Here is a 24,197-nt window from a genome sequence, read left to right on the forward strand (position 1 = left end):
GACTTTTTGAAAGTCCTTAATTTTTTTTCCTCGTCGATTATGCTCGCTCGGTCGCTGCGCGACCCCATGCGTTGAAGCTCGCCCCGCTCACTTGAAGAGGGGAGCTTTATTCTTTCTTGCTCACTTTTAAGAACATATGAGAGGTCGACTTAATTGTAGCGACTCTAGACCAAGGACTAATTTGGTTTATACTTAGCTACGCTTTTATTTTCATTTTGCCTATACAGGTACCGGTTTCTTCAGACGAGTGAGGGGAACCAATTTTTCAAGTAGTATAATTTTAAATGTAATTCTGCAGTTGATAGTGTTTTGTTCAGTAACTTGAGTATCAGCTACGTTTCGGAACATTGTAAATGCAGTATTCTCCAGGAAATTTGATTGATTGTACTGAGTAAATTAAATAATCGTTGTCAATGAATTTGCTCCTGGCTATGTTGACCTGTATTTTTAATTATTCCTTTGGGAGAACTTTCTTTTATGGACGAAAGTGTATTTAGATAACCAGATTGCACACAGCCTGTATTCTAATAGCCTAGATGTCTAATATATTGAATTCATTGTTATTTCCCTTTTACATATAATGAAAAAATCTTCCGCTAAACGATCCCACTCATCTCAGTGTACCGTTGAAATAGGCTTCCTGTGGCCTAGTACTGTCGTACAGCTTAATAACTCAGACTGGTTGTTTCCACTGCGTTGACTTTGTTGTTTTCCTTTGGATATCCTTCTTTGACCAGCGACAATGGGAGAATAATGGCAGGAGGGACATCAATGCATAGAAGTACGAGGAAGAGGTTTCGTTTAATTTGTTCAAGGAAAAACAAAATAAGAAAAACTGGCTGATCGAGTAACACACGATAAAAAACAGATCCAAGTTGGAGACAACTGTTTAGATTGAGAGCACAGAGCACATGATATAAACCATGTATTGAGATAAGATATAAGAATGCGTACAGATAACCACTGGCAAACCCTTCAAACTGCTCAAGCTTGAATAATGTTTAAGCAAAATCTGGCCTTACTACGAAGATATACCAGAAATTAACTGAATTAAACCAATTATGAAACAGAAGAGAATAATCAGAATAGAGCCCCCGTTTTAAGTAGGCCACAAGCTCGGATTGGTGCGAGTAATTCTTCGCAAAAGGTGCGAAGCAATGGCCCTCTCTCCTCAGAGAGCCAAATCAACAAGGTCACCAAAGCAAGACAGGGGTCGAGGACCATGAAAAGAAGGGCAAAACTCAAGGGGACCATTTCTCGAACGATTAGCAGCACCCCGGTGATTGGTACCCAAAGGAGACGACTGAAAATCGAAATCAATATAGTGCCATAGCGGCTTACTTTGTCTTCACAACGACCCAGTATAGCAAATATAACTCCGATATCCACGAGACTTATTCCAAATAATCGGATATATCCCTCATAGCGCCCTTGGTAATCCAGCCCTAATATGATGTTATACAACTGAGGGGCAGCAAGAAATGAGAAACCAGTTATGCAGTAGGCAAACAGCGATGACCACTGGACAAACTTCTCCGTTGTTGTCATCGGCTCACTTCGAGGGATCGAGAACACGAACTTGAGCCAGTCTGGCCAGTCTAGCAACATCATTAGAATATTCATCTTCTCTATTATAAAAAAGCAAAAGACCAAATATTTAAGATATGTTATTCACTTGAAGTTCACCCTTGAGAGAGACGATTTCATGTCTCTTACTCAATATTAAATTCTACTTTTATTTTACCTCATTAAATCGTCCAAAGCATGCAAAGTAAAACACCTCCATCTGATCAGGAGGAAATGTAGCGAGAGTTTTTTCATCTTTTAAAGTTTACTTTTTTACATTCTAATTTCCCCAGGGAATTTACTTAAGTACATACAGCGAAACGACAAATGTTTTGTAGCCAATCAACTTCATGATGCAGCGAACCTACTTTCCAACTTTCCGTTGCATGAAGCAAATCGACTTCATTACGCAGCGAAACGACTTTGCAGCTTTTCGCCTGAGCCCACTCAACTTCCATAGTAATCTTTTAAATTGGGACAAGTAAATCGATGATCTTCTTAGCCAAGCGGGAAAGCGTATACACATATTACGACTGTGCAAGAAGTATGGATATAGTCTAGACTCTTTTACACCATCTCTTCCACAGTCTGATTATACCTCTTTTTACCTATGGCATTTTAGTATGGGGAGTTGCAAGTTACGATAAGTGTCTTTCTAAAATTGGTAAGTTTCAGGGGAGAGTAGTTCGGTTTGGCTTTATCAAGGGGGCCCAGCCCATTTTAAGCCTTCTACAGCCAGAGGACTCAGACAAGAAGTTGTGGACTGAAGAGTATCACAAATTCTACTAAGGGCCTTTTTGGCAGATCTCCTCCCACCCAGCATAACAAGATTGCCAACTCGTGGCCATTGGTATCCGACTTCCTTTTAAATTAGGACTGAACGTTTTAAACACTGTTTTAGTAATAAGTGTCTTTTCAGTTTTATCTAATAGTCAATTGTAATCTGGAACGTTTGTTTTTGAAATCGTTGAAGAATTTTTACATTTAACATGCTCGTGATACCCTGGGGACGAGGCGTGATTGAAAAAAGGAACTGGGATCTGGGTCGGATGAAATCTGTCACGCGCCTTAATCACGCGCCACTATGTGCGCCACTATGTCACGCAAGATTTATATTGTTATGGTTTGAAACCTCGATCGTGAATTTCTCCACCTTTTTGGTAGATTATTGTCCATTATTAGTTTATCCTAACGTTTAAATCTTCCTTAAAGATAAAACATTCGTCCTTTGCAGTCAGGGAGGAGAAAACCTCCATAATATGGTCGAACCTACCATTATCAAGATGGCGACCAAGAAATCGTGTTTGTGGTGTGTTTTTATTTTGCAAGGGACTCTCTTTTTTGATAGCTCTGCGTTCGCGAATGGTAAGTGATTAATGTAGTTTTTAATTCCTATAAACTGAAGCTATTTTTCTCATCTATACGCATTTACACTGTTTCAAATCACCAGAGATTGGTGGTGAGCTCTATGTACAGGTCGATGCCTTGTATTGTTTGATTAACAAACAATGGACTTACTCCGTTAACGATTACACGGACAATAGTTTTAAAACTTGCCTTAGGCGTTAAATTTATGTTTCTTTATTTACGTTAATTTCAAATATAAATGCTTTAAGACGAATACAGGAAAAATAAATGTTTATTAATCACAGGCAGCAATAGTAATAAAGAAATACCTTTACGATTTCCGGCACCAAAAACAATTGAGTGACTGGCGTAATTAAACTAATTATTTATTAAGACTCATTTGTCAGGGATGATCTTGGGTAACCATTGTGAGTTTTTCTTGTTATAAATGAGCGAACAGTGAACTTAGTATGTCTAGACTATATCTGGATAAGTGTACTAATGAGTAGATAGTATGTCTGGATGAATGGGCCAGTACAGTATCAATATCACTAGTAATGATATTGACACTACAGCTGAGCCTACTCAGTTTGTTGTCGGTCTATTGGATCCGTGGTCTTTGTGTAGTTCTTTGAAAAATACCAATTTCATATTGGAGATTTTCACGCATACTCTGTACAATAGGTGAGATAAAAACAAGAAACGCAAGAGTCCATCCACTACATGGAGGCTTTGATCAAAACACCCTCAGTTTCAAGAATTTTTTTAACTACCAGAAAAGACTTGATTAGATGTGGTAATTATCCCCATTTCTCTTGCTTTTCTTTACAAACAATTCATTTTAAGATCCTGAAAGCAAGCCTTAGGATTTTAAGCTTTGATTAATTCTGCACTCGTGTTCTGGTCATTTTTTTTTTTAAACTAAACAACATTTAAGGCAATACTTTGCTTTAAAAAATCTTTATAGAGGGGCATCTCACATCTGTAAAAAAATTAAAGGGGATACATCAGCACAGAATTTAATTGTCGGCAAATTTCTGTAATCGTCCGTAATACCAGGTTTTTTGAAGTAGTCGCCCTCATTGAACAAAGAAAGAAAAAGATAAGATGTAAAGAGAGAAACACCTTCTATAAAACAATAATGTCATTTAGGTTTACCTTTCACAGTAAGAAATAAGGGTGACATCAAATAGATGCTCAAGAAACATATTACCACGTCTCCTAATTTCACTGCCTTTTTAAAGACAAAGTATAATATTAGAGCGGTTTTCACTTGACTGTCGAAAGTAATTGAGGAATTGGTTTGGGTTTGGTTTTACTACGCCCTTTGGTTGGCTAGTGTATTTACTTTGGTTTTGGTTTTACGACAGTCAAGTGAAAACCACTCTACTAGGAAATGCAAACCTGACTTATATGTACTTCAGACATCCCGGGAATGTTCACAATAAATTAAGCCATACACCATAATAAATGCAAAATTTATTTTTCAAATTCACAATCTGCCAAACATTTCTTCTGTGAGAAAGGACATTTGAAATTCAAATCCAGCATTGTGGTAGGGCATTTGAACAGGTCTGTCTTAAAAAAGTTCAGATGCCCAGGGTTTGCCTGGGAAGAGGGGTGTGTTGAAGTTTTGAAGTGATTGGTGCATAATAAGAAGTATATGCTATAGCTAAGTAACACCTCCCCCTCCCCTCTTAGGAATACTACTATCATCAAGTGCAGTGGTCAAGAGCACAGAGCCAATTATCATTTAAAAGAAAATAGTATTGCTAGTTTTTTTCTTGTCCCTTTTTAATTACCTCAGAGTTAAGATATTGTTCTTTACAGAAGTTTTTTCAGACTTTTGTTTTTCTAATCATTTGCATTTGACATCAAATCTAGCTAAGCTATAGAAACAGTCGAAGAAACAAAGACTGAAAATGAAAACCTAGTTTACAACTGCGACGAAATACAAGGGTGTTATAAGCAAATGCCTGACTTTTTGAGAAGAGAGAGAAATAAAAGCTTTCTTCATCCAATGCGGTAGTTTTCTTTTCCACTTTGTTTGTCTTCCGTTTTAGGTCTTGTCCATCTTCCTGATCTAAGCGACTAACGTTCTTCTACATGTTTGGCAGATATTTCGCTGAGTTCAGATTCTATTGTAGCGAGCTTTTCTAATTTTTTCAACACACGTTTAAGTTGCTGTTCTCGTGCTGTCCCAGTCAAGTCTAGTTCAGAAAAGGAAGACGTTATAACCCTTAACACAATTTTCTTTGTCTTTCCTGGTTTTAGAAAGAGCAACCCGTGATTTGCAGTGCACTCAAAAACAGGTCACAACTTCGACTGGCCAGCAAGCAACGCTTGGTTGCTACACTACCCAAGCAAATTCCACATCGCCTAAATATTCATGGAAAAAGGACAATGTCACTGTCACGCCATCTTCATACATAACGGTTTATGCCAACATGTTGATTGTAACGCCTCAAAATGACACAGACTTTGGAACATACGAGTGTCACGACGGAGTATCCAATACAAGTTGCAGTATTTCACTGAGGTCTCGACAAGGTAAAACCAGTCAGCAGTTAAATATGTTTATTATTAGAATAAAGCGAACTCAACCAGGGCCACCGACGCTTTGAAATATAAATTCTTCTCATTCTTCTCTTAATTTTGTCCTTTCCTCAACTTTTGTTTCGCACTACCAATAGCAGACTCCTTTGTAGCCAGCGAAGCTGGTAGGTTTTGGGGGGAGTGCAAACAAGAGGCGAAGCCGCGTGGGGAATGGAGCAGCCCCCTCGCAGCCTCGCTACTCGCTAACGCTCGAGCCGTCTCTCCTTGCTTTTTGTCGTCCCTGGCGGCGAGGAGCGAGAAAAGACGGCTTTATTCGCAGGCTACTCTCTCTTCCCTCCCCAACAAAACCACTACCTACACAGGCTAATTCCTTTGTTTTTTAGCTTGACCTTTGATTAATATAGCTTGGCCCTTGTAGAGTTCGCTGCGCTGTAAAACCATTTTTGCTATGAATGAGATGTCTACTTTAAACTTTGTCCCTCCCTGATCCCTTGTCCCCCTGGGTGCCTGCTTATTCAAATTTTGTCTTATAAAACTGATGGTTTTTTTAATTCGAGTTTTGATCCTGAAAAACGGGCTTCTGTATTAAGTACAAATGTAGCCTGCAAGGCATACGCGAAAGGAAGAGAGAAGGAAAAACATCTTGCGGGCCAGGGGCCCGTTTCTCGAAAGTCCCGGTGACTTTACGGGCCCGAAATCAAATATTCAAATCGAAATGTTAAGAATAGAAGCGCAGGTCCTGGCTAGCAAACAACTCCATTGTGTTTCTTTAACTGGCAGTTTTATCATATTAGATGCAAAACTATTGAAACCTCGATCTTCAATGTCAACGGAGACAGCTTACCGGGCCCGTTAATTATCGGGACTTTCGAGAAACGGGCCCCAGAGTACGAGCAATGCGCGACTCCTCGTTTCTTTTTTGCTTTCTTGCGCTTTGCCACGCAAGCTACTGTTAGGAAATGTAAAACTCTGTCTGTTGGGTATTGCAGAAAGTGAAGGATACACAAACGTGGTAACTGGATGTGTGAATCTGGCCGTTCTAATGCCCGTTTTGGTAGTCATGATGGTTTCACTTCTTTTAAACGTTCATTTTTTAATCCAGTGGAGACGAAGACAGCGATTTTTGCTCTCCGAAGAAGAGATCTATCAGCTACATTTAGCGCGCGAAGCTACTGCAGTTAATCACGAGGGCCTGGAGGAAGAAAATGTTGAAGTAAAGAAAAAGAAATTTTTCGGCGGACGATTTAAAAAGTGCAAGAAAGAAGGAGACAAAAACGGGAAGGATCATGAAAATATACAGGACAGCAGTAACCTGGATAAAGAAAATGGAGAAGCAATTGAAATGCAAGAAAGCAAGGATTTCTTGAACGCGCAGGATGGCTCGCGCGGTCTTGATATCCCACGAGAACAGGACAGCTCGTGGGAAAAGAAGAGGCCGTGGGAGCATGATGATGATGATGTCACGCGCGCTGATGACAATCAAGAGATTCTACGCTTAGACGACATTTTACGAGTGCAAGAGACAAGCACTCCCTTGCAAGACAGTATGAACGAATGGGAAAGCCCTCGCTCAATTGACAGTGCGGGCACGAAAGGAATACCACGCTTGGAAGATATTCTTCGCGAGCAGGACAGCAGCCTACCGACGCAAGACCACTCGCACGAGTTAGATAGCCCTCGCACACAAGAGAGTCCACGCACAAAGGAAATTCCTCGTTTGGAAGAAATTTTTAGTGCATCAGAAGGGGAAGCTAAAGAAAATGTACACGATGAAATAAGACCCGATGTCTCTGGTGCACACCGCGGGTCAGGTAGTTTGCAGGCTCCTAGAATAGCAGAATTCTTCTTACCTAGTGATGAAAGCGATGCGGAGCGTCAAAGCGTGACGTCAGAAGAGCCTTTGGTGAGTCATTATATGGAGAAAATGGATTTTGAGAAGGAAAATGAAGATGAACATGGCGAAGAACCTCTTGTAAGTCATTACATGGAGAAAATGGATTTTGAAAAGGGAAACGAGGATAATGTTCAAGACCAAGAACCACTTGTGAGTTATTATAAGGAGAAGATGGATTTTGAAGAATCGAAAAATGATGAGGAACCGGTCTTAAAATGAAGTGGAAATTGTAAGTCTGGCCGGCTTTACTCCCGGTATTCACTCGAGAATGCGTGTGTTCACCATGCTTTACATTTGTCTTTCAACCTTGCACTCTTCAAATAATCGCTGTTCTTGAACAGTCCTGCGTATTTTCTTGAAAGGGCTGTGTCACGGTTTTCTTGTCAGTCATTTTATTAATATTGACAATTACGCCTCCTTATCAGTGCGCTATAGACCTCAAAGTCAACGAAGAATTTACTTTTAAACCAGAAAATCAAAGCTTATTGTCCTACAAATACACTTCCAAAGCATTATATCAAACGTCACAAACAACTGGCCAAAATAAACTTTGATAAACTGTTAGGCTAACAAGTTTTATAAAACTCACAATTTCAATCCGTTTCAACTTCTTCCTTTATTTATACCGTCTTTTAACTTGATTCATTTGTTGTTTCGCTCAATTTGGTAGCAGTTCCTATCGTTAGAATTTTGATAAAATTCGTGACACAGCTCTTTTAAGTGTGCCTAGGTCACTCAAATGGTAGTGAATTGGTGAAAGAAACGCTTCAAAACAGGAATATTCCCTGTGAGACTGCCGGTCGCCTTGTTACTAACATTCCTGTTAAACCAGTAGGATGTATTGACAAATGTAAAATGGAGAGCATCCTTTGTCGACTGAATATGGAAAACCCTTATATAATGCGAAAAAAAAAGGTTGAAAAGATTTTTTTCAAAAGTTCTTTTGGTGCATTTCGTTTATGTCTGAAGAGGATGTATTAATGAATTTTCTAATAGAAAGCAAGAATTAATTATGATTTCCGAAAAGATTACAGCTCCTATTGGTTAAAACTTCAAGCGCTGCTTTAGCATTGGTTTAATAATATTATAAAATTCGCTATCTTTATTACCCAGAGACTTAGCTTAGATTCAAATTAGTTTTTTAATCGTTTATAAAGAACACACTAGTTTTTCCAGGATATTTTTTGTACTAGGTGTATTTCATGCCAACATTAGGGATCTTATGAAACACCGTTTCTGCTTACGGCTATGCCGGGTAGACGAACATGCTTGCTATGTAGTTCTATAAAAGGCAGCCGTGATTTCCTACACTGTCCTACCCATCTCTCTGGGGTAAGGGGCAATCTAGCCGTATTGACGGCAACGTGTAGCCGAATGGTCATTGGAAATTGTAAAATCGACGCTGTTCAAGAATCCTAACCAACAGCGTCGATTTTACAATTTCCGATTAAAATTAAGTAACTACGCTGCGCAGAGATTTTAATCTTTATTACACAACGTGTAGCCGTACATCCGGAGGGGGGGTACTCCCTCATATGAGCCATATATGTATGTGCCGACCCATCGGGTAGGGTTTCTGCGCCATTTCCGTCTGAAAACGGGTATACACTTTGCCTATTTTGGTCTGGAATAGGGTATAGATTTCGAGCGAGCTACTGGAGGTAGTCTTTGTCGTTTCAATTCCAAATGAATAAGAAAGAAAGAGTAATATGCAAATTCGAAATGAATATTAAGAAATCTTTTTGCTCGCGTTCTAATCTAGGTAATGAAAACACGATTTCTTAGAGACCAGGTCTGAAATCGGGCATGGATTTTAGAGGCTAGGTCTGAAAAATGGAGTGGAAAATCACATTTTTTGGTCTGAAATAGGGTCAGAATTTGAAGAACCGGGCGGCACAGCCCCACCAAGAATTTTTCCTAGGAGTACCCCCCCCCCCCTCCCTGAGCCGTACACGAAAACAGTGTTTCTTGAGGTCTCCAATGTAAAGAGATTTTTATTAAAAGTATAGAACACAAATATACTGACATACAGGTGATACAGAGCTGCTATGAAGTTTCTTACCATTATTCATAATGCATACGTTTAATTATCCCTGAGCTGAGGGCATTTTGCAATAAAGATAATTTATATAATAACATGTTTTTATTTCAGCGGCTCATTCATTCTCTTGTTTACCCTCTCAAAATCAAAACGCATATTCACCACTTCGTGCCCGACTATTTTCTTCAGTTTTGGTTTTGAGGCCTTGATATTTGACAAATCATTGTTGATGTTGATGTAGGGAGAAATTGTATGTCTGTCAGTAGGGCTGAAAGGGTTTATTTATACGCTGTGTGTATTTCTCCCCATGTGTGACAGAAACACCATGGCTCGTGTTCAGGCCCTGGCCGTTCAGACCATCCGGGTGTTCTAGGGTTGATTTCTGTCGAAATATAAAACATCAGCAAGTCCACAGCGACAAACCGTAGAGTTGTGCCGGATCTCCCAGTTGTATACCTGGATTTGTACAATAATAACTTGCAGAAAATATAAAACGGCAGAGTGATCCTTAAGGCAAGGCGATGAAGAAGTAATCGAAAGAATAAACAAAAACTATATATTGAAACAAATTTGCCCAATATTTCGGTTTGAAAACAAGCCTTCTACAGGGGCTAAAACTGGGCAGACTCCGGTGTTTTGGGCCTTGAAGGTTGAATGATTTTCTCTTGTTTTTAACCTCTTGTAAGCGACCACTAGATGCATTCTCCTCAATGTTCGCTGTGTGCACTGTGCTACTTAGAATATACGAAGAATGTTCGTAACAATATGGAAATACACATGGCGTAACTTAGAAACTGTATGCAATAAATTATCTTCCATAAAGTAGATGTTCCCGGACCTCTTCTTGGAAGAGGCCGGCTGTGGTTCGATTCTTGTAAGCGACCATCTCCCGTAAGCGACCACTTAGTCTCTGCATTTTGAGTGGTCGCTTACGTGAGGTTCGACTGTACGCAGAGGTCAATGATGTGAGGTGCGTGCGCAGGTCCTACCCAAATTTGTGCAATCTCGTCCCCAATGCCTTCATTACCCTTGTCCAGTGGATCTATGGTGCTGACCGAAAGGATCGCAGCCTCTGGGAGGATAATGAAAATTTATAAGACTTGTAAACTAGAAATCACTGAAATCTTTCCGCAAGCAGTCTGAAAAAATTCCCCAAACAATGTTATGAAGCATATTTTATAATGGTCACAGAAAATGCACTAAAAATTGCCCAATGCATATTTCATTTGACTGCTCTTGTCATTCCAAGGGAATAAAATTAATAGAAGTGCGTTTTTGGCAATCATGATGCATGTCTTAAGGCAGGCGATCGTGGCACGTGCCCAACAGGTGATCCTGGTGCATGACCACGTGATACGCGCCCAATGGAAGGTGATCCTGTTATACTCTCATAGGTATTGGATCGTGACACGTGATTCGAGATAGGGGTTCCTGGCGCCTGCAGGCCATCACCAGATAACCCGATCACGTGCCCATTAGCGTGCATTTCGATAGTTTCTCCAATCACAACATTGCTTCCATCGCTGTGTGGACTGATATTTCCATTTTTTTTTTTCGTCATTTTCAATTCCCTGTCACGCTTTCGTTTGCCTTGAATAACTAAGTGAATGAACAGGAGAAGCGCCAAGACAGCTACGGCAAGAACAGGCATCAAAACTGAAATGTTCACGCATCCTGTCGTAGATTCACTCGAAGCACCTCCATCCTCTTTCTCTGAAACTTCAAGAAGAGAGTAAACGTTGTGTGATAGGAAAATGAATAACTTGTACCTCAGTGGTTAGTCTTGGGACCGATATTTTGAATTCACTGACCCGAACGAAAGTTGAGTCAAGCAAACAGTATATTGGCATTGGGGGTTGGGGGTGGGAGAGTGCTCTAAAATATACGCAAGACAAGATAGATGAGTGGTCTGGAATACGATGTAGAAATCAGAATGAATTTGGTATAGCAACTAAGAAATCATTTGCTATAAAAGTGATCTGGGGGATGAAAATTTTAAACTAGAATGACTGGGAGCCTTATACAACTTAAATGCCCAACTCACTCCATGGGCGTCTTCGACTCAGCTAAACCTGGACCCTACATTTGGTGCCTCGCTTTCAAATTCGCCTTATCAGCCTTCCATGTCGGACGCACTCCATATTTGTCATTACTACAAAGAAAATAACTAGTGGAACTACACTCACCAGATTCATTGAGACCTTTAGATAGTTTGATTCTGCAAAGAATACTTGACATGCCATTTGTGATATTGCATATGTACGTACCAAAGTCCGAATCACTTTTTGGCGTTACCACAATGACTTCACCAAATGCTCTCAATCGTGATGATTCCGTGATGATTTGATTATCTTTTGTCCAGGTAAAGGATAGAGGTGACGTATTACCAGTTTGTGTTGAGTAGCAGCCGAGGTTTGCCGGCTGATCAAGAAAAGTGATGATTTCCTGCCGCGTTAGATTCAGGTCAAGTTCTAGTGCCTCTGAAACCCATGGAAACAAATCAGTATTAAAAGAGCATGTTAGCAGTAAAACTCGCCATACTACTGTACATCCTGGTGATCTCCCGTCCCGGGATTAAACGAAAATCATACCGTACTTTGTCAGTTAAACACCCGAGTCCACCCGAGCTCACCCGAGTCCGAGTAAACACTGGGTCTTAAAGAGCCACGGAAAATTGTAAAGAAGCTCGTCATAAGAGTATGAGAACAAGATACACGGCTGTTTATGACGTGTTAATATACAGGTGGAGTGGAGAAAACACTGGCATCTTTACAGGTCAGTTTCATTATATGGCATCGAATACTGCTAATCATGATTGCTATGGTTCTTTGTGACCCTTTAGATATAAATAAACCAAACGTACTTCGATGGCGCTTCATGGTATGTGTTTGTTATTTTTTTCTTGTCATCTGATCATCTAGGACTTTCTTCGGATTAAAGCCCACCAAACCCCATCCCCCGGCGGGCGTGGGTGGAGCCGGTTTCCATTTCAAAAGGACTGTGATGCTAGTGGGAAAGTAACCAGGCCAATCTGGGCGTGGTTCAGACTTAATCATGAAACCCGAAAAGAGATCATGTAGAACAGACAAGCGAAAAAGTACCATTGTGATTTTAATTGCGCTTTAAAAGATGCTCGGACTTCGACACAGTTTTTTATTGAGGTTTTCTTTCAGCACAACGCTAAGCCAGCCTTTTGGATGAAAATATTGGCTTTCCGTCCTGACAACCTAAGTGAGACAAAAATCTGCTATTTTTACCCCTAAATGAGACAAACGGAACTAGAAGCTATAATAAAGTCTGCAGTCATCATGGGTGTGTAATATATTTAACGGTACACTGTAGACCGTTTGACCTTCTTTCTAGTAAAGTCTCGAAAGTACGCAAGTACAATTGCAATTAAATTTATTGAATTTAAAACGCAGTGGTCCAATTTTTTTATATATTAACCTTAATAGCAGAGCTGGAAAAGTAATGATATGGATTTTTGTAGCATGAGGCTAAATTAAAAAAAGAAAAATAAGCGCTTGATATATTCAGAATTCATTGAAAGTTCTGACTCCTGCTTGTGTTTTGTCCTATGCCAATGAATGAAATTTTTGAAGCTAGTTTAAAAGAAAACTCCTTTTAGTAACTTTGGCATTTGCTCGAAAAAACTGTTACACCACGGTAAAGCACTGCTCGGAAGCTTTGTTGATAATGAATGGTCACACAATAGGATTTCACCCGCAGACTCAAAAATAAAACCATCTTGTACAGTGTAATAAACATTGCTGCAGGAAAACTGTTCAGTAACTCAGTTTCACATGAAATACATTTTTAGGTAAAATTTCTTCCTAAGTCTGAATTTATAATGTTAGTGAATATCGAAAAACTCCGCAAACAGTAAATGCCTTGTCAATACTGATTATATAGAGCATATTGACTATAAGCATTTAAGACGTGTGAAAACTGAATCAACAACAATATTGTTTCTGTAGACTATTTGGATCGTGGAAAAGGCTAATTTCGTCGTATTCAAAACGTCTTAGAATCTTGAGTAAAGATCGTCCCGAGTAATGTATTTGAAAGAGCCTTGTTCGTGTAGACAATGAAGTCTTTTTTGACTATACAGCATCAACACAATATACAATCTCACGCCAGTTCGTTCAGCACTGAACTGACAAATGTTTTTTTAAATTGGAGAATGGAGAAACAAAGATTACCTAATATTGAACAATAAAATAAGCCATGCAGTAGAAGCACAAGAATGCAAGTGAGTTATAAAAATTAAGTGTAATAAAAAGAGTATTAAAAAAGAGGAAACTAGTACAAAAAGCCGCTCCTTTTACGTTTTTCTTAATCTGCTTCGTGAAGTGACAGATAGCATAAGAATATTGCGGCTTTTTTCAGCAAAGTTAATGAGGGTCGAGGCGACCCTGACTCGACTGCTGAGTCAAGTGTTGGCGAGACGAAACTTTTAAACTAGTTACTATACTTTGCAAATTAGTGAACAATAAAATTACTCTCAAAAATGACATGTATTCTAAGTCACCTCGTTGAATATTGAATGAAAAAGACAAACGGACAAGTGAGGGCAGCAATGGTTCATCGTAGGAGCGACTGGCTTATTTCACTTTATTCTGTTAAACGCGCATAACACTACTGTTAATACTGGACAGTCTCTACTTTGCATAATTTGAATTACATAGCTCCTTAGAATGCAACGGTTTTCTCTCACATAATAACACAAAATTAAGTACAGCCTTTTTTCCGATTGGAGAATAACCGGCCTCTTCGAATTATTCAGACGCAATGGTGTGGGCAATTTATTCTTAGCTAGCAGGACACGTCACAAAGGCAGCAAGTATACCTAATCAAAATCAACTTAGTCTTTGAGACTCGAAATAATTTCTTATTTCAATAGTTAAGAGGTAACTAGTTAAAACTACCACCAGTTAAATGAAGTTTATTTGGTCCGGAGAAACAAAGTGTTTTATTTCGGAACTTAATCTAAACTGGGAGCCGTGCAGCACAAGCGAGTTTAATCCTACATTCACGTTCTACTAAGACATAGTTAGGGGTCTAAGAGGAATAATATAATCACTTACCTTTTCTCATGACGAAGTTTGCAACAAGAAAAATAACTTTCAGCCAAAGAACAGAGCTAAAACATTTCGCCATGATGCCAGTTTGCCGGATTATCTTTCCAAATGTTTGAAAATACTGAAAAACAATTTGTAAACTCAGGACAGGTCAAGTATTCAGGCAATATTTCTTGCGCAGCCAGCTTGCTAAATCACCGCTCTTAATGCCAGCCACAAGGCACAATCTTACTTCTTAGCTGAGGTTCCAAATAGTTAATGGTTATATATAACATACAACTTACGTAGATTGATATTTGACGTAGTTGTAGAAATATATTAACTTAAGGCTGCCAAAGTCTTTGCTATCGAGTCTGATCAGCATAAACAACATCTATGAAAATTGATTGCTCATTAACTTTCATATAAATTTATTCTTTGAAGGATTTGACGGTTCAGAAGTAGGGATAAAAAACCGTTCCTTGAATTACTACTCAGTAGATGGCTTCCATTCATTGGAAACACTCTGATATTTCTTCCACGGACTCAAGAGTTTTACATCATATGACTCAATAATATTTCATTCTACTGGGGAACAAAAAATTCAAAAAGGCATGCTAACACTGTTATATTTTAGCTTTTTGGAACTTTTTGCAAACTGTGAGAAAAAAAAAATTAAAATCAGTTTTCGACAGCCGCAAATTATGTCCCTTACGAAGGTTTTTTTCACAATAATTAGGGGTCTTGGTATTAAAGCCAACAAAAACCCTTCTCTTTAAAACCGAGGTAACAAAGCTTCAAAAAATGTCAATTTTCTATTGCTATAATGTAAGACTAGAGCAAACTAAGTTTTTAAACAAATTGTTTCATCCCCTCAAGAAACGGCACGTAAGAAAAGCGTGCATCATAGTACATGTGAAACTCGTTGTAAAGTACACCAATATTAGAGAAAACATTAGCTCAATACTACCTCTTATTTTGGGTATTTGATTACCTTCTGTTCTAAAGTGATTTTCAATTTACTGTCAAGAGTGATTTCGCAGCCGCTTCAGCTCGCATAGCTCCACAATTCTGGCGCCACTGTCTCAACCAATCAAGATCCATCATGATTTTCGTGCACAGGATTTCCCGCGCTTGGTGACCGACTATATGCATTTCCTCTGAATTCTGATTGGCTCAAGCAATAGTCTTTTCCTGTTATGATTGGCTACATGTGTTGTATAAGACCGAAAACCGCTTAATTAATGATGAGTGTCAACTTTAATCACTTTGTTATTTAACTAATTCACAGAATATATATATGACGAAATTTCATTTCGTTACATGGAGTTTTCAAAATGTGGTGCAAAGTAGTCTTAGTTTCCCAAATCGCATGAAATGACGGTTATCTGCTGGATAAAGGACCGTCATGTCTGGTAAGTGATTTGAAGCTATTTACTTTTCTAAGTAATTATTTATCACTTTTTAGCTTTTGATTGAGAAAATCAGAAAAGGTACAGGGTGAATTATTCAGACAATTTGTGTTTAACAGGCGACAAACTCGCGGTTCCTATCTTAAACCTGAATGGTTAACCAACTAGTTTTCAAAAACAAACTCAAAAGTTAGACCCACACTGAATAGCATAACAAACAGTACCATAAAAAATTACTGCTCAGTAGCTTTTACTTAAATAGCGGGCTCCTTGGATTTTATTCACGGACTCAAAGGTTAAAACCACCTTGTATGGCATGATAACCAGTACCACAGGAAAGTACTCGTGCTCGGTATCTTTTATTTGAATGGTGACACAAAAGGATTTCATGGAAACTCATAAAGACTCAAACAATCCGGCCAATTTACAACCTAAAACAATATTATAAACAACATGGTTAGATGATCATACACTTAAGGATTTAATCAACAAACTCAGAAGTTACAACCAATTTGTAACTTAGTTACAATGTTTATAGGGTAGGAAAGCGAATTTTTTATGGAGGGTGACACAGTGTTACTGATAAACTTGTGACCTTTGCGTTAATCAGCTATTTACAATTGGACTAACATGTAAAAATAAATAATTAGATAGATAACATTCAATTACTACATATTACTGACAGTCTATACTAGTCTATACTAGAAAACCTTATATCTATAATGACAATGTACTTTGTTCCTAAACTGCCGGTGCTTTGTTTACAATTTTAAAAATTCTAGCAGCTCATGATTCCACTCTTTCACAGTTCTGACACTAAGGGTCGATTATTCAAAGACTCTGAACGAAGCCTAATTTAGAAAAGTAGGTTTAAGAGGCTCACTGGTATTAGATCGTTTCGCCCGAAGGTCGGTTTGCCCGATAGCAGTTCGCCCAGACAAATTCTTATCGTCCGAAGCGTATTTGTCATTCTTTAAGCCTGAAAAAAGGGAATGAGCATGGAAAGACAGTGACTGCACATGTGAAATCCAAGGGTAACTATATCTCGGAAGGTATGTTCACCATGTTGTAGAGAGTTGTATGTCATTGTGCGAATCGACTAATCGCTCCTGGCGAACGCCGTCGGGCGAAACGACCGCAATTCGGCTCAGAAGGCAGTAAGATCTGTAGGTAAGGAAGGTGTTCTAGTCTTGTTTGCAAACCTTCTTGACGTCTTTAAGAGCAAACATTGTTTGGATGGGTAGGTTAGACAAATTAAAAAAGAGTTTAGAACGAAGGTTTTGTTAAACAGTGACTAAACTCTGTTCTAATAACAGTGTATAAATGTTTCGTCAATTACGGAACGATTGTTAAAATATCAGAAGTGTTAAGATGACGTCACATGTCAACCTGTTTACGTCACTTGACACCTTTCTAACCATTGTTTGATTTAAAAACAAGAGGTTATTGTTGAGGAACAATACTTGATTAATTCTAACTTATGAGAGCTTTGTGAGTCCGGGAAGTCTTATTTTAACAGGTGAAAATATCGTTAAAACTAGTCACGCTTGCTTTGCAATCAGTCTGATTTATTCAGACTTTAAGACCTTAAGTGACGTCTAGTGTGAATGGTGGAAAAGTGCGAATCTCGTTTTAAAAGATGAACCAGCAAAGTTCATCAGTATACAGGGTTCTATCTAGGATTTATCATTTGGGGGAGAAGTCCTGAGTGGCCGAAGGCGACAAGCCTCTTAGAGGGGTCCGCCGCCGCCCCCCCCCCCCCCCCCCCCTCACCCGAATCAAATCTGGTGCATTTTGAGACACAATTTTGGGAAATGTTATAGTGTGTGCACTAACCTCGTCGCGTCTTGATGATTCTTTCGATATAGTTACTTATATACTGTAATGATAACAATATTTTTTTGGGGGGGAAGCTGGGCATTTTGGGGGAGAAGCTTCTACCCCTCAAATACCCTAGATAGAACCCTAGTATAGGCGTAATACAAAAACAGTAAGTGTTCACGCGAGCACTTAATAATGCGCTAGCCCAATTACATACGTGTCAATTCTCTAAAGAACCGAAACGCGTTGATACTAGAGGAACGAGGATTAAACTTGAAGCAAAAAAGTAATAAATAAAATATTGAGTTTTCAAGATTGACAGGAGCAGAGTAGTAATTCCTATGGTTTATCCTGAAAGCTGAAAGAAGCGAGGACAGGCTAAGAAAACGAGATCAACGCCGCCCATCCTCGTCCCATCCCGTCCCGCCCATCCTCGTCCCAAGGGCTTTCTTGTCTTTCAAGATGAGGGCGCTAAACGAGAGACTGCAGAAAAACGCTGACGCAATACTCTAAGAATAAAAAAATATACTTTCACGTAGCCTGCGAAAACAGAAGTTTCACGTCCCCCAGCGGCGATGAACGAGGAGAACTGTCTGTTTTCGCATGCTAACTTTCACGTTACATGTAGCGGAACCAGCACCTTTTCGTAGGTTTATAGAATGGAAATGTAAAACGATTGGCCCTTTGAAATGGTTCACCCATTAAAGATGAGATACCAGCAAACATTTAATCTTAAGACTTGTTAAGGTAATGACAAATACGTTTATCGTACTGGTAAATAGTAGACTATTATAGCTATAAAATTCATATATAATTATCATGAATTTAGTCAATTTTTAGGATCCCAATTTCATTATAGATTTACCTTAAATTAAAAAATCAGTGTTACATATTTTATCCATGAATGTACACAAAAATTGCGCTGAACTAAATATTTCGTTATTCTACATTATAAAATACCGCCATTATTTTTAATGTAACGAAGGCATCAAGGATGAAATTTGTCCATGTCCCTAGTTTTTTTGAGGTTGTCGAGAAACCGAACACAAGGGAGGACTTGACACTGAGAGCTTGAATTGATACCTGTAGTGACTGATTGATCAGAAGTATGTATCAGCAATAGGTATATCATCATAAACGGGCTCCTTTGCACTTGGAACTTTATCTTTATCTTTTGCAATGTGAACATCGACAGACTCCGTTTTAATTCCTTGGTTGGAAAATGCATCCATGACAGAACTAACAGTGGCAGCTTGTGCGTCACCATCATTAAGATTCATAGATTCTGAATGATAGGCTTTATTGACAAAACCTTTGCCTTTACCCTTGTTAGGTTGGTCCACTGCGACTGCTTCCTCCGTTGTTTGCGAAAAGACTTCGCCATCGCTCTCGTCAATGGAATCATTTTTGAAGATCTTGTTGTAAAAACCGCTTTTGTCGTTGGAAGTTTTTGATTCGTCTGATACATGAGATCCAATTTCCGCGTCATCGAGTTCTATGGAGAGGTCTCGAAAAGATTTATTGGAAAAACCAGATCTTCGTTCGCGCCTGCGTTCTTCACTAGGTTTCGGCTCTGGCTCCGGCTCCTGCGGTTTTGGTGCGCTGGTGTAATCATTTGTCACCTGCATCTCCGTGGAGACAATGTCTTGCTTCTTTTCATTATTGTTTGCTGTTTCATCATTAAAAGTGTTGTACAGTAAATTCCTGGACTTTCTGCGCTGTTCAGCATGAGGATGGTCCAGACCTATGGTAGATTTTCGTCGTTTTTGGCTGAGTATTTTCGGCTCCTTTCGTCTGATAATAAGATGGACAAATAACAGAGCAGACAGCACTGCTACAGCCAAAACAGGCATCAAAACAGAAATATTGACACACCCTTTTCCTCCTGAAATGCATAACAAAAAGTTATTAACAGTATGAAATTAAACATTCACATCCAGAAGTAGCCAAAGTTTATCCCAAATTTCATTTAAAACTGAAATATTGACAAGCAAATGGTATCGTGAAAATACCGTTGATGGAGTTCTCAAAGGGTACAATAGAGCCTGGGATTCGTAATAGTCTAAATTGTGAATAAAAAAAGGAGATTTATGTCACCGAGAATTGGGTTGTCCAAGCAGGCAGTGTTTATTCAGTATCCCAGACGCTTGTTTTGTATACTCACCAGTATACTTCATTCCTCTTATCAGTAAGATTCTACACTGGGTACTTGACACTCCTTTCGTGACGTTACATTCGTACATTCCAAAGTCCTTTGGAGACTTTGGTGTCACCACCAGAACGTTCGCACGAGTTTTTGCACGTGAAGACTGCCTGACAGTATCATTGTTCGGCTTTTTCCAGGTGTACACAACCAGTTCCAGTTCAGACTTTGTAGGTTCAGTTAGATTGGTTACATAGCAACCCAGATTGACAGCATGGTTAAGAAATGTAGTAATTTCTCTTCGCGTTAGACCTTTGTCGATTGTAAGATTTTCTGCAAAAAAGAAAAAAACAGAATTGAGATATAGTTTTGCCAGAATATTCACTAATTGACAGTATTTACAAAAAGCCAATATTCAACGATTTTTACTACGTTAAGATTTCATAGATGCATTTTACTGAGTGTGACGGCTCATCCAAATAAAGAACTCTCAGTTCCTGTATCTGAGCCATATAAAGTGGGTCTAACGACAGCATTCTTACATCAATTTCGTGTTGTTGAAGCACTTTTCAAAACACGGTATCCCAATAAAATTTACGTCCACTTCAAAAACTTTGGTTGTAAAGAAATATAACCAGATAAAATATAATAATACACGAATAAATGTAGTAATAATATCCCACAGAAAAAAAAGGACGTTCAGGAACTCTATATTACAAACAATCTGGCAACCTCAGTTAACCGAATGACATAAACCGTTCGTAAAAGATGTTTTGATAAAGCGGTTAATAAGTCTAAAAAAAAACTTAAGTAGGGACTTTGATACAATTTTGACCGAAATTACCATATTACCCAGTTTATCAGTAAAAATTGGGAATTTCTCGCACACCTTCATCCCATACAAGTGACAGAAACATAGATGGTATAAGATAATAGCACAGTAATAACGATAGCACAGTCATAAAGGGATACCGTAAAATTCCGAAAATAAGCCACTCCATGTATAAGGCCCCCAATCCGGTAACGCAAAAAACCTTCCGTTATTATAAAATCGCCCCTCCAAATATAAGCCCCCCGGGGGTTTGTACTAGGAAAATTGCCCTCAAATACAAAGTAAAACAAAGCAAAAACGGTAAATTTACTTCCAACTATAAGCGGCTAGCCCAATCGATTTTGAAACGCAAATTTGCCTCCGTAGATAAGCTCCTCCGAATGTAAGCCCTCCAAAAATAAGCCCCTCAAAGAGGGCCTTTGAAAAATATAAGCCACGGGGCTTATTTTCGGAATTTTACGGTATGTTCATTTAAGTCGGCGTTTCGACACTGGAGTTTAGATTTGAAATTCCTTTGCGAGAAGTTTCTTATTTTATTCGACCTTGTCATTAGAACATCAAAAATGGCCAAGTGCAAATAAACACAAATAATAGTCTCTTCAAATATATAATATGCCCACATATCGTTTTCATAAATCTTATAATATACAAAAATATTAATCAACCCTCGCTCATGATAATATATAGACTACATGTAGCTTTACCTAGCTGATTTGGTTTTCCAAATGGCCATAATATTTTAAGTTGAAACGTTGATTTGTATGGGTTTTTCTGTAACGCCAGCGTGCAATCTGAAAATCTTTCTATCGAGGAAGAGTCTTTCCGTGATGTCCAAATCTCACACGATACTAAAGACTGACTAGTGCAAAAATGAGTACAATATGGCAGACGATTTCTTGAAGCACCTCTTTATAACTGTAGAGAATGCGCAGCGTTGATCACGAAAAGACAAACATAGGAACTGTCTGACCAGCGAAGCTTGTCGCTAAGACGTGCAGGGTCAATTTGTCCAAAGTTGAGAGTTATTGTAATTTAGGAAAACTGGCCTCACTTTGAATTTTAAACCTGCACCATAAACAGAGATTCTTGTAAAGTCTTATTAGTCTCCAGTTTGCCTTAGTTTTAGAAAAAAACGAAGAAAAACAAACAAAAAAATAAGAAACTAAAGTTGTGCATGATGAACATCGAGGACTCATCTTAATTTTACAGCTCAATCAGGTAGGAAATTCAAGGGAATCAAGACTTCGATCAACGAGATCGTAATTGGTTTGACATAAAAAGAAATTCTCCTCTCTATAGTACAATAAATGCATGTACATTAGGATAGGAGAATTTGTTTTTCATAACGGTAAGGAAGTCTTCTGCTGTAAGAATCAATTCTGAAAGAGTGTAATGAAGATTAAGCTGGTATATGAACTCCTGTGATGTGAACATATTTGGCATGTTATACTATTTGTTTCATTAGGAATTTACAAAATAAAATTTGGAGTTCTTGGGAATTGAAGTCTTTGTTTTGTTTGGCACCAGTCAAAGAAATGATAGTGTAAAAAGAATTGTCGGCCTGCTTTAGACAAATAGAATTAAGAGTGACCTTCAACTTGGGCACGAAAATAATCTGCACAAATACAGCTACTCATTAAATGATATTTTATAATGGTCGTCTTCAACCAAAGTTTAGCTTGAAACGTTCGCGCGATTCAAGATATATCAAACAATGAAAGAGTTTTTTCATTTTATTCGTTTTAGCTGTTCACCTGCGAACAGAGGACGCCTCGTGGTTAAAAAAGAGTACTTTATAAACTGTATCTTTTGTGATTAAAGAAATGACACCCATAGTCGATAATAATGCAACCAGCATTAGGACCAAACAAGAACTTTAACCCCTTTACTCAGCAAGCACTTTCCGGCACGTATAACTGAAGGAATGACGTTCATTAGTTGTGGAGGTAAGGCATTAGCGAAGATAAAATGAGGGTTGTAACTTCATGTGAAATAGCCAATTTTGACAGGTCTAGTATTGAAGGAGCGCTCACGTGCGTGGTCGTTTGCCATTTTTGTTAACGGTCCTGCGAAGTCCCTCCGATTTCCAGGAAGATTTCTTTGTCGTAATAGCAAACTAACTGAAGCTCAAAATTGATTCTTCATACTACCTTTAACCATAAACAAAGTATTCTCATCAACGAGAAAAAGCTTGGCAAGACAACACACTTTGTGCACGTGAGCTTTCGTAATGCAGAGTCACAATATTTAAACTAATTTGAGATGAAGGCATCTGTTTCAGGTCGTTTCACATATTCATCAAGATAACAGATGAACAGCGTTGCGTAATGACTGAAACCAGATTTCCTCTTGTCTCCTTGTGTTGGTAATTGCTTCATAAGGTCTGGATTCCAAATAATTGTCCGGATTTTGTGAAAATCATGTGAAGATTAAAAAATCCCTTATAATGAAATAAAACTTGACCTATTGTTTGAATGAAATTCATACACACCGATCGTGTCTCCTGCGCTAAAATACACTGCGGTTGTCTCGTTGATCTGATATTTGGGTTGTCACGTAGGAGATATGTCGATTCACTAGCTGAAAAGCTCAACTAAATCATCTCTACAACTGTCATGAATGAAATGGGTAAAAACTTGGGATTGCCTCCAACAAATTTGACTAATTAGTTCATTACACCCTCTCGTCTAAAATGGAGTTTTCGAGCACGTGACTAAGCTGCTATGCATGAAACATGAGGCAATTTTCAGAATGTCAACCTGAAACTTATCCTTGCGGACACAACATAACCTTAAGCTACCCTTTAATACAATTTTACATCCTTATGAAGAATGAACAAGCCTATAAGTACAATTTTTGTCAAAGTTAAAGTTGATATGCTAGATTTAATTGTTCAATATAACGAAGAATAAACAGTGTTAACTTTAAACATAAAAAATGCACACTATTACAGCCCCAAAAGTGAATTCTAAGGTATTAGCTTACCACGGGCGACTGCCATGTTGAAAATCATACAAAATACTAGAAAAACACATGAATAAAGAAGTGTCATCCTGATGTCCGTCATTTTGTTGTTTCGCTGTCTCGTTATACCTCCTGCAATGAGGAACATTCAGCCACCAACATACTCATAAGTGTATATTGCCAACTGTTGTACTCGAAAAAAACAATAAGAAAAATTAATATTTACAGACTAGACTGTCTGGCAATTCAAATTTCCCCATCGAGTTTTGCGGTAGTCAGTGGAATGTTGTTTCTCTCTACAATATTAAGCCACTCGTATACTATGATGTATTAAAAAGGTAAAAAAAGGAAAAAAAGCCCTGTACTAAGACTGATGCTTTTGGTCTTTTACCCCAAAATTGAGTTTGTAATTAGCAATATCGGTGCCGGGATTAGTGTGAGAATGTAAGAACAATGAAAGAAGTTTCAAAGTCCATATTCGAGTAAAAATAGCGATAAGAGCAGTATTTTGTCAGTAAAATCTGCGATACAATATTTATAGAACACTTGAAGCCATATCAT

General features: G+C 38.5%; 3 protein-coding genes and 1 pseudogene across 3 annotated transcripts; 1 reads left to right on the forward strand and 3 right to left on the reverse strand.

The window, feature by feature from the left end:
* Positions 1-665: 665 nt before the first annotated feature.
* Positions 666-1,623, reverse strand: LOC140953911 (uncharacterized; annotated as a pseudogene).
* A 1,041-nt stretch (positions 1,624-2,664) lies between these two features.
* Positions 2,665-9,483, forward strand: LOC140953912 (uncharacterized). The gene is made up of 3 exons (XM_073403288.1): positions 2,665-2,931; positions 5,188-5,463; positions 6,459-9,483. Exons 1-3 carry the CDS (start codon positions 2,826-2,828, stop codon positions 7,580-7,582), a joined length of 1,506 nt encoding a protein of 501 aa, XP_073259389.1. The 5' UTR covers positions 2,665-2,825; the 3' UTR covers positions 7,583-9,483.
* Positions 9,484-10,120: 637 nt separating this feature from the next.
* On the reverse strand, positions 10,121-14,564 carry LOC140953913 (uncharacterized). The gene is made up of 3 exons (XM_073403289.1): positions 14,492-14,564; positions 11,591-11,956; positions 10,121-11,123 (listed from the first exon to the last, which is right to left on the reverse strand). Exons 1-3 carry the CDS (start codon positions 14,562-14,564, stop codon positions 10,687-10,689), a joined length of 876 nt encoding a protein of 291 aa, XP_073259390.1. The 3' UTR covers positions 10,121-10,686.
* Positions 14,565-18,398: 3,834 nt separating this feature from the next.
* On the reverse strand, positions 18,399-23,839 carry LOC140921373 (uncharacterized). Its single transcript, XM_073371374.1, has 3 exons — positions 23,658-23,839; positions 19,862-20,173; positions 18,399-19,582 (listed from the first exon to the last, which is right to left on the reverse strand). Exons 1-3 carry the CDS (start codon positions 23,782-23,784, stop codon positions 18,798-18,800), a joined length of 1,224 nt encoding a protein of 407 aa, XP_073227475.1. The 5' UTR covers positions 23,785-23,839; the 3' UTR covers positions 18,399-18,797.
* Between the last annotated feature and the right edge of the window lie 358 nt (positions 23,840-24,197).

Source organism: Porites lutea, chromosome 12 (assembly GCF_958299795.1).
Source record: "Porites lutea chromosome 12, jaPorLute2.1, whole genome shotgun sequence".
NCBI lineage: Eukaryota > Metazoa > Cnidaria > Anthozoa > Scleractinia > Poritidae > Porites > Porites lutea.

Coding starts and splice junctions, on each gene's coding strand:
- LOC140953912 (XM_073403288.1), top strand. CDS start 2,826: ATGGTCGAACCTACCATTATCAAGATGGCGACCAAGAAATCGTGTTTG. Junction 2,932..5,187: donor TAGCTCTGCGTTCGCGAATG/GTAAGTGATTAA, acceptor TCCTGGTTTTAG/AAAGAGCAACCCGTGATTTG. Junction 5,464..6,458: donor TTCACTGAGGTCTCGACAAG/GTAAAACCAGTC, acceptor TGGGTATTGCAG/AAAGTGAAGGATACACAAAC.
- LOC140953913 (XM_073403289.1), bottom strand. CDS start 14,564: ATGGCGAAATGTTTTAGCTCTGTTCTTTGGCTGAAAGTTATTTTTCTT. Junction 11,957..14,491: donor AAACTTCGTCATGAGAAAAG/GTAAGTGATTAT, acceptor GGAGATCACCAG/GATGTACAGTAGTATGGCGA. Junction 11,124..11,590: donor TAAAGGTCTCAATGAATCTG/GTGAGTGTAGTT, acceptor CTCTTCTTGAAG/TTTCAGAGAAAGAGGATGGA.
- LOC140921373 (XM_073371374.1), bottom strand. CDS start 23,784: ATGTTCCTCATTGCAGGAGGTATAACGAGACAGCGAAACAACAAAATG. Junction 20,174..23,657: donor CAACATGGCAGTCGCCCGTG/GTAAGCTAATAC, acceptor TCTTTTTTGCAG/AAAATCTTACAATCGACAAA. Junction 19,583..19,861: donor AAGAGGAATGAAGTATACTG/GTGAGTATACAA, acceptor TATGCATTTCAG/GAGGAAAAGGGTGTGTCAAT.